We start from the raw sequence: 15324 nt of genomic DNA on the forward strand, positions 1-15324 counted from the left end.
GATAAGAAGTGAATTTTTTAACAATAGAGGTGTTTTAGAGAAAAGTTGTGATAAGAAATGAAGTTTATGTTTAAAAGATTTATTCTTGTACTTAGTTAACCCTGATTAGTGGTTTTATAGAGATGAATATTCGTTGTGATTCGTTTTTACTACAGGTACCACTGAATCAACGCCATCTTTTGCATGAAACGTTCTTTCTTCGACTGGTATTTTTATGTTCCGTGTACTCACGAGAGTGCGTTCAATGCACCTCATTTTTTTCCAGCCGAACATAAGAACCGATTAAATCGGTTTTATGCTTCAAAAGGCAGTTGTGTTGGTGCGCCCGCCGATAGACGAATCCAAGTAAAAATAAGAAGAAGACACACGACGGTGTTAACTTTGACAGATCCTACAGCGCAGCATAGGGAGATCATTTTAAAATGCTTATAATAAATTCTAGACAAATTGTAATTAAAATCTGATTGATGTATGATACGGAAAAAGTTCCGAACTGTATGATTGATATATTTTTGCAAAATATTAAAAAAATGAGATAGCTTCCAGATATGTAATTCCGAACTTTTTTCGTACCGTACAACAATCAGATTTCAATTATAATTTGTCTAGAATTTATTACAAGCATTTTAAAATGATCTCCCTATGCTGCGCTGTAGGATCTGTCAAAGTTAACACCGTCGTGTGTCTTCTTCTTATTTTTACTTGGATTCGTCTATTGCGTGAAGGCGGTGGAATGTAATGTGACGTTTATGTTTCTTTCATCGATTCCTTCACTGCCCCATCAGCAACCAGCCAGTCAGTTCGGTTCCGTTCGTGAATGGATACGCGAGTGTTTTACGTTTAGCTCCGCGCCTGGCCGCTTGTGCAAGCATTTGGTGGTGTTGGTGTTGTTTTCCAGCCTACTGTTGTTATTCGCATTCTTTCTCAACCGTTCGTTCGGCTGGCCACTAACAGTCGTGGGGAAGAAGAGGAAGACGATAAGAAAAAAATATTGTTCGGTCGTTCAGTGCAACTACGATAATGTTTTTGCTAATTTTGCCTATTTGGCAGTTGTTGGTCAGAACCAAATCGTGTCCTGTTTGCTGGTGAACTTCGGTGCCGGAAGATAGTGTATCTGAAACCCCTTGTGGGGTCGTGAATGACCGTTGAAAAGGGACCCAAAAATGATGAATCGGTGCTGGTGATTTGCTTGCGTGAATCATAACAAAAGTGGCAGAAAAATTCCAACGAAGTGTGCTGGATCTCAATCACAGGAGGCTGTCGCTGCCTGTTGAGTTTCTTTTTCTTCTGGTGAGAGATGTTTGTTGGTAGTGTGCTGCTGAAGGTGCTTCGATGATGTTTTTTGGTGATGACGTTTTTGTGGTAAAATGACCGAAAAACTATAAGTCGATTCTGGGCTGCTGTGATCTTCACATTCCGATGTTGGAGATTGGCGCTTTGATGTTGCATGAAGAAGAAGAAGCAGAAAGATGATAATCGAAAAATTCTCCACGGGAAACCATACGAAGAAGTTTGTAAAACTCTTCTCAAAAATTCTAAAAGCAATTTAATTAAAAACGATAAGCAGTACGGGGTTGGACTTTTCTTATACTGTGTTTTAAGTGTAATATTAGAAAATAAAATTTCGAATAGAAATTGTGTGTTTATTATACAGTAGAAGGAAAGTCCAACCCCGTACTGCTTATTTTTTTTAATTAAATTGCTTTTAGAATTTTTGAGAATAGTTTTGAAAACTTCTCCGTATGGTTTACCGTGGAGATTTTTTCGATTATCATCTTTCTGCTTCTTCTTCTTCATGCAACATCAAAGCGCCAATAATTATCTTACTTTTGTTTTTACGATAGAGATGATCACGTAATTGGTGTGCAAATGTGAGTTGAATGACATTCGATAACAGAAAATGGGGCTAGCAGATTCCAAAATTTGAACAAACTCGCCAAAAATGTTCTGTGTTTTTAGAAATTAAGAACAATTCTATTGAATTTGATGTTCGACAGTACCTAAAATAAAAATTAATGCAACAATTCCAGTAGAAAATTTGTCTTTTCATCGCCATGATGGCACTCTCAATATAAGATCACAAATCGTGCATTACTTATATAAAGTATGAATAACTGATGAGCATCCCTGTTTTTTTATAATCTACCCTCACGTTACCCAATAAATCAACAATGTAGTAGGCAAGCGTGATCTTGATCGCGTTTCTTTCAAGACAAGTCCACTGATAATGATAATGGCCATTTGTATGCATCAGGTTTGAATTGCTAGCTACATCTAAATCTGTGGTTTTTTGGTTATTCAAATCAAGTAATTTATCATGTGATGCATATTTAGCAATCTCACGAGAATCAGTTTAGTTTACATTTCATCGGTTTGAAGACATTTAGTACACAGTGTCTTGATATGAAACGTTCTATACATCATCCTCAGTTAATTTGATGTACATATGAACTTTTGCATTATGTTACTCATGATTAAACATTTAAAAAAAATATACATACTCCAAAAGTTAAACTTTGCATTATACACATTAATTGCTAGAATACTTATTTTTTATATGGCTCTACATTCCAACTGGAACTTTGTCTGCTTATCAACTTGTAGATAGAAAGCTTTTCTATGATCGCCATTGCATGAGTATGCAATACTTGTGTGGCCAGTACACTATGCCGAGGGAGTCGAAAATGTTTTCCACACTGAGGAAAATGGACGTATGATTTTCAATCAAACGCCTTATGAAAATTTGCCACAAGGAATCGGTATGAATTTCAATATGTTGCCTTATGAATGATGATTTTCATTAAAAAAAAAGTAAAGCGCGGCAGACTGGGTTCGAACCGTGGACGTCGGGGTAGGGAGGCCGCTAAGTATACCACACGCCCATCGACGCTTGAATACTCGGGAAGGTAACTGCGTATAAGAAGCACTTTTTTTTTAATCTATCGTTTATTTGAAAGGCTCATTTGCCGTGAAGCGTTACAGAGCCGAAATCAAGTTTAACAATACATTTCTTGATACTTATACATAGTGTTAGTTTTGGGGAACCGAAAGACTCGCGGTTTAGTCGAGGTTAGGGAATACAATAATACAGTAGGAAAGGAAAGGATTTTAGGGTGCTTAAGTAATTACGATGCTGATGTTCACAAAGTTTACATCTGTAACGGGACAAACAAACTTTTTTTGGGAGACAACGACGAGAGGAAGACATACGGAAGGAATAAGATGCACTGTTGGTGGAATAATCAGTCGAAGATTCATAAGGCGGCAGTTATGAATTTCGATAGTCCAGTTCGCTAAGTGTAGTCGAGTTTGCTAAGTGCACCCGAAAACATCCTAGACCGAACCGAGAACTGACTTCGTCATCTCCGTCACGCCTTAGCTCGCAAGACTAACTAGAAATTCATAGACCTCTTAGAATACTTATTTATATCAAAAGATTCATCTACCATCTACCTTCATGACATCTTGTTCTTCTTATTGGCATTACATCCCCCCACGCCTCGCAGCTTAGTATTCATTAAGCACTTCCACAGTTATTAACTGCGAGGTTTCTAAGCCAGGTTACCATTTTTGCATTCGTATATCACGAGGCTAGCACGATGATACTGAAGTCGAGACAATTTCCAATCCGAAAATTGCCTGGACCGGCACCGGGAATCGAACCCAGCCACCCTCAGCATGGTCTTGCTTTGTAGCCGCGCGTCTTACCGCACGGCTAAGGAGGGCTAAGGAGGGCCCCACCTTCATGACATATAAATTACAAATTACCTTACAATCATCGTTCGATAAATAGCAGATTGAACAGAACGTAAGTTGTTGTAAATTGCTAAAGATGTTTTAGGATATTTTCAGCTTTTTCATGATTACTCGATTTTACGAAGAATTGATTTACGATTTACCGCACTGTTCCATTTTTTATTTTAAGATTTTATTCCAATGTGAATATAATGAAACGAACATAAATAGTTCTTCTTTATTTATAACTGAGCTACCTTACATGCGCGTTTACTAGGAACCCATTTTTTCAGTTTAACGAGACTTTACCCAAAAGAGGGTATTCGTCTCTCAGTAGGAACCCATTTGCTCTTCTGTAGCTATGAGAAACGTCTCCAGTTAGCTTTGGTAGTAAAGGCGTAGGACTGCCAATCTGGAGATGGCGAGTTCGATTCTCAGTTCGGCCCAGGATGTTTCTGAATGTAAAAAAACATTATTGGCTCCCAGGGCGTAGTGTATCCATTGTTCTTTTCCACATAATTACATATTGCATACTAATGCAATGGCGGTCATAGAAAAGTTTTGAATTAAAAACTGAGAAAATACTGATAGAATACAAAGTTTTAAACAGGCCAAGTTCCAGTTTGAACAGAGCAATAATAAAAAATATTGTACTTGCTTAATCCGTGGGATAAAATATTTATTTCAAAATATCAAATTTGTGAGTTTTGCAAGGTTTAGGAAACGTAGTTAATTAACAAAATTTATTTAGTAGAAATAAGGAGACTATTTTTATTTATGAAGGAATATCTCGATGTCAAATCAATGTGAAAATTAATTCAATTCAATACCACAGATAGTTGAAAGTAATCTAATACTCTTCTTTTTCTTTGTGGTTCCGCAATTGATAGCATTGTTTCGAAGAAGTTTTTAGTAATTGGACAATTGAAGGAACTTCCAATGCATGCCATTTAACCATTTTTTCCATGGTAACTGTTGTAGAGCTCTATTAATTTTGCGCCTTTTATCGAATTGTTTCAACAACAAAACGCAATATTTGGCACATTTTTACGGTATCATTAGACTGATTAAATAAACAATTATGTGAAAATATTGTTAATCTATTGTAAACAATGAAGTAATTAGTGATTTACAATTTAAAACTTTTGTTTGGTTTTGCACTAATTTAACCTATGCCGAATGACTTTTGTTCTGTCATAATTTTTAAAGGTGCTTCCTTTCTATTGAAATCTTTGGAAGAAAGTGGGAAAGAAAGGGTTAATGAATTAGCTCCTTATTTATGGAAAATTTAAATGTTTACCCTGATTGCACTATACCTCGAAATTTGAAAATCGTTTCCAACTGAAACAATTTTTGACTGCCAAGAGAATCAAACTCAACGCAGGATTAACTCATTTACAAAGCAACTGGAAAATCAAGTTGATTAAAACTCCTCTGCTCATTAGTATTTTGCATATCAAAGCATCCAATGATCAAGCATACTATTTTTTGCTTTTCATTCTCCTGCAACTAGGACATTGCCGTCTCATTGCTTAGTATCCATGAGTACTCTACTATTTATGGTATGATTTGCTTTGAAGGCGCTTATGTTATTTGCCAATACACAATAGAAACAAGTTATTATTTTTATATTCAAATTTACTTTAACATGATTATTACGAAGTTAAATTCATTAGGACCGATATTGTGTCATGTAATAATAATATCAGAATCGCGTTTAGGAAGTTTAATTGTTTTAGTTGAACATTTTTCTGTAATCTGTATTGTGTATCTATTTCTGCAGCTTAGTCAGCAAAAACTGTTGAAAATCGACAAAAAAAATCCAATCAGCCTTTTGTGACTGTATCTGCGGCCACCGGGATGGTCCGTAATGTGAGTGAGAGAATGCATATTGATTGAAGAACAACCACCAGTTGGTGATATTGGGGCCATATGTGTGTCGGGAAATGGAAGCGAAGCGACGAAGCGATGGCGTAAATAAATTCAGGAAAAATCACAGATAAGATAAGCAACATTTGCTTAGACCATCACCTCATTCACATCATTCGTGGGCCTCCATATGAGCTGGAAGTGCCGAGTTGCATGTGTGTAAATAGTTGTTGAGCAAAGGAGAGTAACCATCAATCGTGTAAAAAGAAAAAAAAGAAGAAGAAAAAGTGTAAGTGTGTGAATTACGGAACGGAACGTCGAGGCCACAATATGGTGATAGGGAAGTTACAGCCGTTGGAGTTCACGGACTGTCTGCTGGACAGTCCGGAATTCCGGGAAAATCTCAATCAGCATGAGAAGGAGCTGGAGAAAACAAGTCAACAAATAAAACGAATCATCAAGGAGGTGAAGGACCTGCTAGCCGCAGCGAAAAGTAAGTTATTTTTGAAACTGTCTGCATATTCCTATTCTGTCTATCACATAACGGTGGGCGTATTCGACGTCTGCTTTTGCAAGGTTGATAAGATTGTGGTGCAAAACGGTGGTGGTCTGTTGCTACTGTGCTGCATTCGGGGAAGTAAAGTTTTAATTGCTTGACTAAAATTCATTTCTTATTCTATTTACTAATAGTAATTTAATGTTGCTAAATTTAAAGTTCTGGAACGTTGCATAACAGGAGGAGACAATATCAATTTCTAGTCAAGAAAAAACTTTGAAATTTTAGCTTTTGGAGTTGCAGAAGACTAACAACATAAAAACGCTTTTTCAGAAAAATAGGGGAAAGTGGGGCAAGTCAACGATTGTAGCATCAGTAAGCATGATTTTCACATTATGAATACGAGGGAAGATACTCTATAATGTAAAAGGATAATGAAACTGGAGAAAACAAACTACTGAACCGATCGTCGTGACACCTCCCTCCTCTGTAAGAGGGGGCTCCCTTGCAATTGAAACAAAAATTTCTTCATGATTCGCGAACTAATCAAGCAAATGGAACCATAAGTGTTTTTGTGGTAATTTATGACGTTCTCTATGGAAGACGGGATTCTATACAAATGAAATACAATTATCTGGAAACACAAATTTGGGCGAGACAATATTCGACAATGGTCAGCTAGTCAACGAATATTTCAGGGTGAATTATTGAGTCATAAGCACAATGTGCTACTATTTTGCACCTCGCACTGTGAGTGACGGTGTGGCCAAGCGGAGGCCACTTGCGGCACGCTATCTCTGGCACTCGACAGCAGTCAACCTAGGACAATCCGTCACTCTCCAACAGGGTGTCTACTACCTGAAAAAAAACTGGAAAGGAGATTTCAATGCCCGCGGTGATCATGAGTGAAATTCTTCCAAAAGATGAAAAAATCATTAAAAATGTTTGAATAGATATACCAATCAAATTTACTAAAATTGTAGTGAACCATTAATCCATTAAGGATCGTTGTTCCGCAAAAAACCTTTTGCCATCTTCTAAAGAATTCCTGGAGAATTTCCAAAGCTATTCTTGGTGAAATCTAGGAATTTATCGGGAAATCAATTAGGGATTGCTTTGTAAATTCTTTTGAGTATTCCCTCGGAAATTGTTTAGGAATATTTAAAAAAATACTAAATTAGTTAGGATTTATCAAAGCAATTCCTGGAGGAACTTCCGAAGAAATTTCAGTTTTCCAAGGAATTATTCAAAGAAATCACTAAAAGAGTGTCCATAAGAATGATTAGCAATTTTCTAAATTATTTCTGGATGAATTTCCAAGATGAAAATCGAAAAGAATTCTCGGAGGAATTTCAAAACGAATTTCCGGACTATTTTTTGTATGGTTTCTTTAAGAAATTCCCGAAAGGGAACCTGAAGGGATTTTCAAAAAAAAGTGTTGGGTGATTTGTGAAGGATTTTCGCTAAAGGAATTCTTGAAAAAAAAAAAAGGATTCCCGAATGGATTTTTCAAAGGAGTTTCTAAAGGTATTCTTGAAGTATTTCCAAACAATTCTTAAAAGCAAAATATCCGGAAAAACTCCTCCAGGTGTTTTCTAAAGTTTTCCTGAGGATACTTCTGAATAAGTTCCTAAAAAATCCCAAGGAATTTCAAAAAAAAAAATCCGGAACATTTTCCGAAGGTTTTTACAGTTTACCAGTAATAGAACGTTAGTGGCGCTGTAACCATTGAAATTATTCTGCCAAAATATGCTTCAATAAGCTTTATAGCCTATTCAGATTACGATTAGATTATTTATCGTAATAAATATCGTGTTATAGTGGAGAAAGAAAATTGAATGTATGTGGTGGATAGCATCAGGTTGTTGTTTATCATGATATTTATGATCATAAATGGCGTAATCTGAATAGGCTATAATTTGGCCGTTTGACACTTATAGTACCGGTACCTTGGCTGCTAGGTCACAAACTAGAACAAATTAGATGTTGGTCACAAACTAGATGATGGTCACGCGATCATTATAAGGACGTTAAGCAAGCGTACGTTAGGCATAAAGGATGTTGAGCATAAAATGTCCCAAAAACAGCCCACGACATAAAGAAGGTATTATGCCTAACGTCATGTACCCAGCAATCTCATATTTTTGCATCAACACATTTCCTGAAGGAGTTTTCGTAAGAAGTTCTGAAGAAATTCCTAAACATATTTCTGGAACATTAAGAAATTGTCTTAAGTTTCTTAAAAAAACACCTGAAATAAAATTCAAAGAGATTTCCGATAGAATTCCTAACCAAGTTTCCAAAGAAATTCCTAAAAAAAATCAGGAGAATATCTGAAGAAATCAGCAAAGTATTTTATAAAGGTATTTCCGAGGGATTTTTACAAGACATCTTCTAATAAACACCAACCTAAAGGAAAAAAAATCGTAAAGGAATCACCAAATGCATCTCTAAAGGAATTTTCGAAACGATTCCTCAGAGGCGACTCGTCCATACGTTCTACCTGTTCATGGAACAGGTAACCATTTTTAGGTCAGAAGTAGGAAATTAATGTCTTGACTCTTGGTAATTAATTATTAGGGCAAATAATTTACTCAGTAAATTTTTTAAACAAAGTTTCACGTAATATTTCCAATGATTTTAACATCTAAACATCTAAAGAAACAAAATATTTCGTAGGCAGATCAAGTTAACGCCACATGCTTGGCGTACAGTCAATATGCAGCTAAATGTGTGTTTCCCCGACACACCACACACCATCCCAAAGAAAGCTTTTGCCAGTCGTACGATCCATAATGAAGAACCAACAGCAGCGCTGCCAAAAGACAAATTTTATGTTTTGCGCCATGACAAATGATTTGAAATAATTTCCTCCTTGGTATGCTCACTCGTTCTCCGCGCGCAGAGAACCAGCGTGAGCGTTGCCAGCTTTCTCCGTTTCCTCACATCATACTCTTTCGCATGCGAAGCAAGCACGTTTACATGCAAGTTCTGCTATGCGAGTCGAACCCGTTCGACGCGCTGCGAGAACAATCAACGACGCGACGCACCTTCGGTTAGACTCGATCGTAGTGTCGGGCTGTGCTTTGCCGAAAGGCGCACCGCCGTACGCTTTCGTTCATACTTCGATTATTAGAAAAAGTTTGTTTTTCTTTTTTTCTCCTGATGAATATGCAATGCATCAAGAACAATATTAAATTAATGTTTGCGTTTTCAAAAGAGACATTAAATAAAGGTTTTTTAAGAATACTTAAAATCAATCAACATAGAGAAAAAGGTATAGTTTTCACTAAATTTGAAGAATTAAATAACTGGAACACATTTCAGCTTCTAAATGTGACTAATTGGTCGTCACAATCTGGGGTCGCATCAAACAATAATTGTATACTAATTATATACTATAATTATTATACTAATAATGGTTAATAACATTTCTTTTATAGCAACAAAATATGTGAGAGTTTAAATATTAGCGGCGATGGGACCCGTGTACCCCGAATTGTGGAATGAGCCGATTTGAAAGATCTCTATTCTGAGCAATATCCAGTTATTGCCAACTGTTACCAAGTTAGATTTAAGACGATTTGCGAGAGTTTAAAATTTTAAGTGCATCTAAATTTAAAACATTTTTGTAACAAAAGAGATAAATAAGCTATTTATTGTTTTGTAAATCCTTTCTATTTAAATTGTTTTTTTTTTTCTAATATTTGGTTAAGTTGTACAAGAAAAGGTTGTAATATTAGATTAAATGCACAACTTTCATTCGAAACCACTCAGCTTGATGAATATTTTTTATCAGCATGGTAGAACAGGTGTAGCAAAAGTCCACGAGACGCCCCTGCAATTCCTTAAGATGTTTTCTAAAGTTTTAGCAAAGAAATTTTTATATTAAATCCTGGAGGAAGTTCTGAAGCAATTCTTAAAATCCGGAGGATTTTCCGATGGAATCTATGGAGAAACTTTCAATGGAATTCCTGGAGAAATTTCCTATGTGATTCCTGAAGGAATTTTGAGCTGGAGCAATTTCTGGAGGAATTTATTAGATAGTTTATAACATTGTTTTGTGAAGCCACCAAAATATTCTTTAAGATAATATTTTTCGCAATATTTACTTTTTTGAATTGATCATTTTGCTGCTAAAATCTATATATGGCTCGTTTGTTTTTGCCTGGAAATTAATGTAAAACACCTGGAAAAATCAGGGAATTTTGTTTTTACAGATGAGTAGACACCCTGTCCAAGTCTGCATGCACTACTTGTGCACAATTAAACACTTGAACCACAAGTGATACGTTGGAGGGAGTAATACGAAGGGCAGGGATTGACACAAATGGTACGATTTTTACGAAGTCTGTGCTGCTATTTGGTTTCGCCGCCGACATCAGATTGAAGAGGAAAGCAAAGTGGATCGGACTTGTCATCAACACGTCTAAGACAAAGTATATTATTGGAAGAGGCTGAAGAGAGGACGTTAGCCATTCACCACGAGTTTGAAAGGGTGGAGACGAAATCGAGGTGGTTGAAGATTTCATGTGCTTCTGCTCACTGGAGAAATTCTAAAACGCATCATGGCAGGAAATCTTACGTACTTTGGACTCCACAATACGCTCCGATCGAATAGATTTCGCCTCCGTACCAAACTGACTATCTACAAAACGCCCATTAGACCGGTAGTCCTTTGGACCTGGACGATGCTCGTGGAGCACAAATGTGCACTTGGAGTTTTCGAAAGGAAAGCGCTGCGTACCGTCTATATTGGGGTGCAGATGACGCAGCTGTCATCAGCCATCGTTCGGTAATCAACTAGCGAAAATCGTAAGTCTGCGGTGGGCCGGGCACGTATCCAGAATGTCGGACAACAACTTAGTGAAAATAGTTGTACGCTTGGCAAATATCCGTCGAATTTAAACTGCAAGATTCTTTGAAATATAATTGTTGCATATTATCTATAGATGCAGTAGAAAGAAGTTCCTTTAAATGTTGTCGCGAAAATCGCGGATTTATGTTCATTTTCTTGAAAATTGCGATGTTAGAATTTTCTGAATTTGATTGGATTAAATTCAGGATTCTAATGCTTTTATATGAGTGTATGAGGAGTAGGCAATACTTTGAGATTCAAACATATTATACCCTAATAATATTTTAGTTATCGTATAATTGTTGGTTGATATTCACTTGATATATATTTGATAGACCATCTGTTCACCTGACAAATTGATCATATTGTAATTCTGGTTACCCGAATTGTGTTTGGAAGTTAGTCCTTGTTTCCAATATTGTTGACAGTGGTTCCCATGAATGTTGTTGCGAAAATCGCGGATAATGTTTGCAATTTGAGGAACGACACTTTGTCTATTTTGCTCTCCAAGGGTGTTATTGTCTGGATCAAATACTTTGAAATTCGCACCTGGGAACGCAGAAACTGTGCTAAAGCATGCTGGATGTCGCACGTAATCTTGCCGGGTTTTAGCAACTCTGTCCACTCGGTAGAGCGACAGAGAGGCCCTTCATCTTTTCGACCTTCTGCTGCATCCAGTTCTGCTCCATAGTGACTCCCAGTACTCCAAGCTGCTTATTCCAACTATTTGCTATCTAGTCCTTTGTACTGTCATAGCTCAATTATCATCATTTCTTAGTTATAGTCTATTCAGATTACGCCATTTACCATAATCATTATCGTGTTAATGAAAAAGATAATGAGAAAGAAAGTTGAATGTATGCAAATTGGCATCTAGTTACTCTTTATCATGATATTTATTATCATAAATGACGTAATATGAATAGAACATTAAATATTTTTTTGGTTAAAAACGCTTTTGCCATTACACGATCCAAAATTCACCGTTTCTCATTTAACGAGCCCATAACACTTGAACGGTCCAAAATGTTTAACCAAAGTTACATTGCTCAAATATAACATCTGAGTCCTGAGAGTGAAATTTTTTTCAAAATGTCACTTGTAATTCGACATAATGCCATTTGTATGACTGTTAGACGCTATAGGTGCGTTCCACCTCACAATCTGATATCGCGCTCCTAAAAAAAGATTTCGGGAAATTAGATAAATGGATTGGGGGCCCTCCTTAGCCGTGCTATAAGACGCGCGGCTACAAAGCAAGACCATGCTGAGGGTGGCTGGGTTCGATTCCCGGTGCCGGTCTAGACAATTTTCGGATTAGAAATTGTCTCGACTTCCCTGGGCATAAAAGTATCATCGTGCTAGCCTCATGATATACGAATGCAAAAATGGTAACTTGGCTTAGAAACCTCGCGGTTTATAACTGTGGAAGTGCTTAATGCACACTAAGCTGTGAGGCGGCACGGTCCCAGTGTGGGGATGTAATGCCAATAAGAAGAAGAAGAAGAAGAAGATAAATGGATGCCAATGACATTTTACAACACTGCCCGTGCCTAAGCACATTACATAAATTGAGACTCCATGATATGCCATTGGTTGTTAATCCGATGATACATTGCTCGGGATAGATCAATAGGTCAATAGACGATGCAATCCCTCCGACTGGGTACTTGTATATTCAAGGAGGTGCAGAATCACGCAACTCCTATATTCCCCTCTGCTCCATTATGAATTATTTAGCGGAGGTGAGCGTGAGAGTAATTCTTCGATTTCCCCTCTTGGGAAAAAAATGTTGCAAATGCAGTTTTTTCGAAAACTAAAGCGAAAGACAACCAAATGAAGCATCCACCGGATATAGTTATATCTTCGCTATTGGATGATGTAGTTTTGAAACAAAAATCCTTCCTCCATCCAGCTGGAGACTGCTTTTTCTCCTGGGGGGTGGTAGAGGTTTTATTACTGGGGGAGGAGGGGGGGGTGGTAGGAGCACGTGGCTGTCTTTCTCGTCAATCACTGGATGACGGTAATTTGAGCCTTAAAGTTATGGATGAATAAACAGTGTTGATTATGTGCTTTTAGAAGTTTTTGCTGCTCGAAATATCATAAACCTGCGAAATGGGAATTGAAATTGTGATGCATTTTTTTTCGAACAGCATTTTCTCAATGTTTACGTTATGAATGTAGGCCCTTTTCACATGTTAAGCGAGAAATGTTTAATAATTTATGATATTCATTTTATTATACCAGAAAGCCACAGAAACGTTATGGCGTTATGCGTCGTAACTTGGATGCAATCAAAGCTTGCGTTTCAATTGTTGTACTAAAGTCGTGTACTAAATCGAGTAGAAGAGCTTGCATGGGTTGATACTTCAAGGCATTTTACGGCATGCTATAACTTAATTAGGGACCTTCCTTAGCCGAGCGGTAAGACGCGCGGCTACAAAGCAAGACCATGCTGAGGGTGGCTGGGTTCGATTCCCGGTGCTGGTCTAGACAATTTTCGACTTCCCTGGGCATAAAAGTATCATCGTGCTAGCCTCATGATATACGAATGCAAAAATGGTAACCTGGCTCAGAAACCTCGCAGTTAATAACTGAGGAAGTGCTCAATGAATACTAAGCTGCGAGGCGGCTCTGTCCCAGTGTGGGGATGTAATGCCAATTAGAAAGAAAAAATAATAACTCAATTACTATGTTTCATAACTATTTTATTATTCAATTTTTTTTTTTGAATGCGCAATTGTTATGAAATTCAATAGTGATCAAAAACGCTTTATTCTCTGTCGAATGTAACTTGTTGTGAGAGAATCGGTTTAGAATTACTATTTGAAAAATTGGCTAATGTTTTTATGGCACATGTGCACGCAGACACACACATACTCACGGACAGACAGACATTAGACATTTACTCAGTTCACCGAACTGAGTCGATAGGTATACAGTATTGACCCGATTTTGTCACTCCCCGATTTTGTCTACCCCCGATTTTGTCTACCCCCGATTTTATCACGTTTTCGACCCGATTTTATCACGTCCCGATTTTGTCACGTTTCCGACCCGATTTTGTCACCCCAAAAAATTTTGAAAATTTTAATAATTTTTTTTATTTTCGTAAATAATACCGTAAACAACATTGATTCCCATGCAATATCTATCACCGCCTGTAGCCTCTTCATAGAACTCGGCGCGTGAAGTACGTCGCTTAAAGTGTACTGCGGTGCCGGATTGAAACCAAAGTCGTGCGGAGGTACGTTGGCCCTTGTCCGGAGGGGAAAATCATCCTGAGACGCATGACATCCATCGACGCAGCTTTCTTGAGAAAATGGGAGGCCATGGCTACGGCTTTCATAGCTTGAAAGACGGAAGCGGTTTTGCCACGGTAATAGGCGCCAGGGGCGTCTCGTGGACTTTTGGTACACCTGTTCTACCATCCTGCTAAAAAATGTATCAAGCTGAGTGGTTTCGAATGAAAGTTGTGCGTTTAATCTAATATTACAACCTTTTCTTGTACAACTCAACCAAATATTAGAGAAGAAAAAAATCATGTAGAAAGGATTTACAAAACAATAAACAGCTTATTAATCTCTTTTGTTCCAAAAATGTTTTAAATTAAGATGCACTTAAAATTTTAAACTCTCGCAAGTCGTCCGAAATTTAACTTGGTAACAGTTGGCGATAACTGGATATTGCTCATAATCTGAATAGAGATCTTTCAAATTGGCTTTTCCACCATTCGGGGTACACGGGACTTATCGCCGCTAATATTTAAACTCTCACATATTTTGTTGCTATGAAAGAAATGTTATTAACCATATTATTAGTATACTTGTTTGATGCAACCTCAGATTGTGACGACCAATGAGTCACATTTAGAAGCTGTTGTCACATTTAGAAGAAGTGTTTTCCAGTTATTTAAATTTTTAAATTTAGTGAAAACTATAGTATAGTTACTTTACCTTTTTCTCTATAGTGATTGATTCTGAGTATTCGCAAAAAACATTATTTGATGTCTCTTTTGAAAAATCAAACATTAATTCAATATTGTTCTTGATGCATATTCATCAGCAGGAACAAGAAAAACAAACTGTTCCCAATCACCGACACTTCGACCGAGTCTAACCGAAAGTACGTCGCGTCGTTGATTGTTCTCGCAGCGCGTCGAACGGGTTGGACTCCTGCGCAGCATAGCAGAACTTGCCTCTAAACGTGCTTGCTTCGCATGCAAAAGAGGATGATGTGAATAAACAGAGAAAGCTGGCAACGCTCACGCTGGTTTTCTGAGCGCGGAGAACGAGTGAGCATACCAAGGAGGAATCATTTCAAAACATTTGTCATAGCACAAAACTTTGAATTTGACTTCTGGTAG

The 15324-nt window shown here is 37.3% G+C and overlaps 1 protein-coding gene across 7 annotated transcripts in view; it reads left to right on the top strand.

The window, feature by feature from the left end:
* Positions 1-714: 714 nt before the first annotated feature.
* LOC134228091 (rho GTPase-activating protein Graf) overlaps positions 715-15324 on the top strand; it is a 215222-nt gene continuing 200612 nt past the window's right edge. For 4 of the 7 annotated variants that reach the window (XR_009983833.1, XM_062709865.1, XM_062709870.1 and 1 more), the window contains exons 1-2: positions 715-1290; positions 5519-6097. Coding sequence is in view for 6 of the 7 variants with exons in the window: in XM_062709865.1 (XP_062565849.1) it covers positions 5935-6097 (163 nt within the window). In the remaining variant the exon portion in view is untranslated. Of the gene's footprint in view, positions 1363-1838; positions 1872-5518; positions 6098-15324 lie in introns of those variants that run through there. The other 3 variants (XM_062709866.1, XM_062709868.1, XM_062709867.1) reach the window with 3 other exon arrangements.

This window comes from Armigeres subalbatus, chromosome 3, assembly GCF_024139115.2.
Source record: "Armigeres subalbatus isolate Guangzhou_Male chromosome 3, GZ_Asu_2, whole genome shotgun sequence".
Lineage (NCBI taxonomy): Eukaryota > Metazoa > Arthropoda > Insecta > Diptera > Culicidae > Armigeres > Armigeres subalbatus.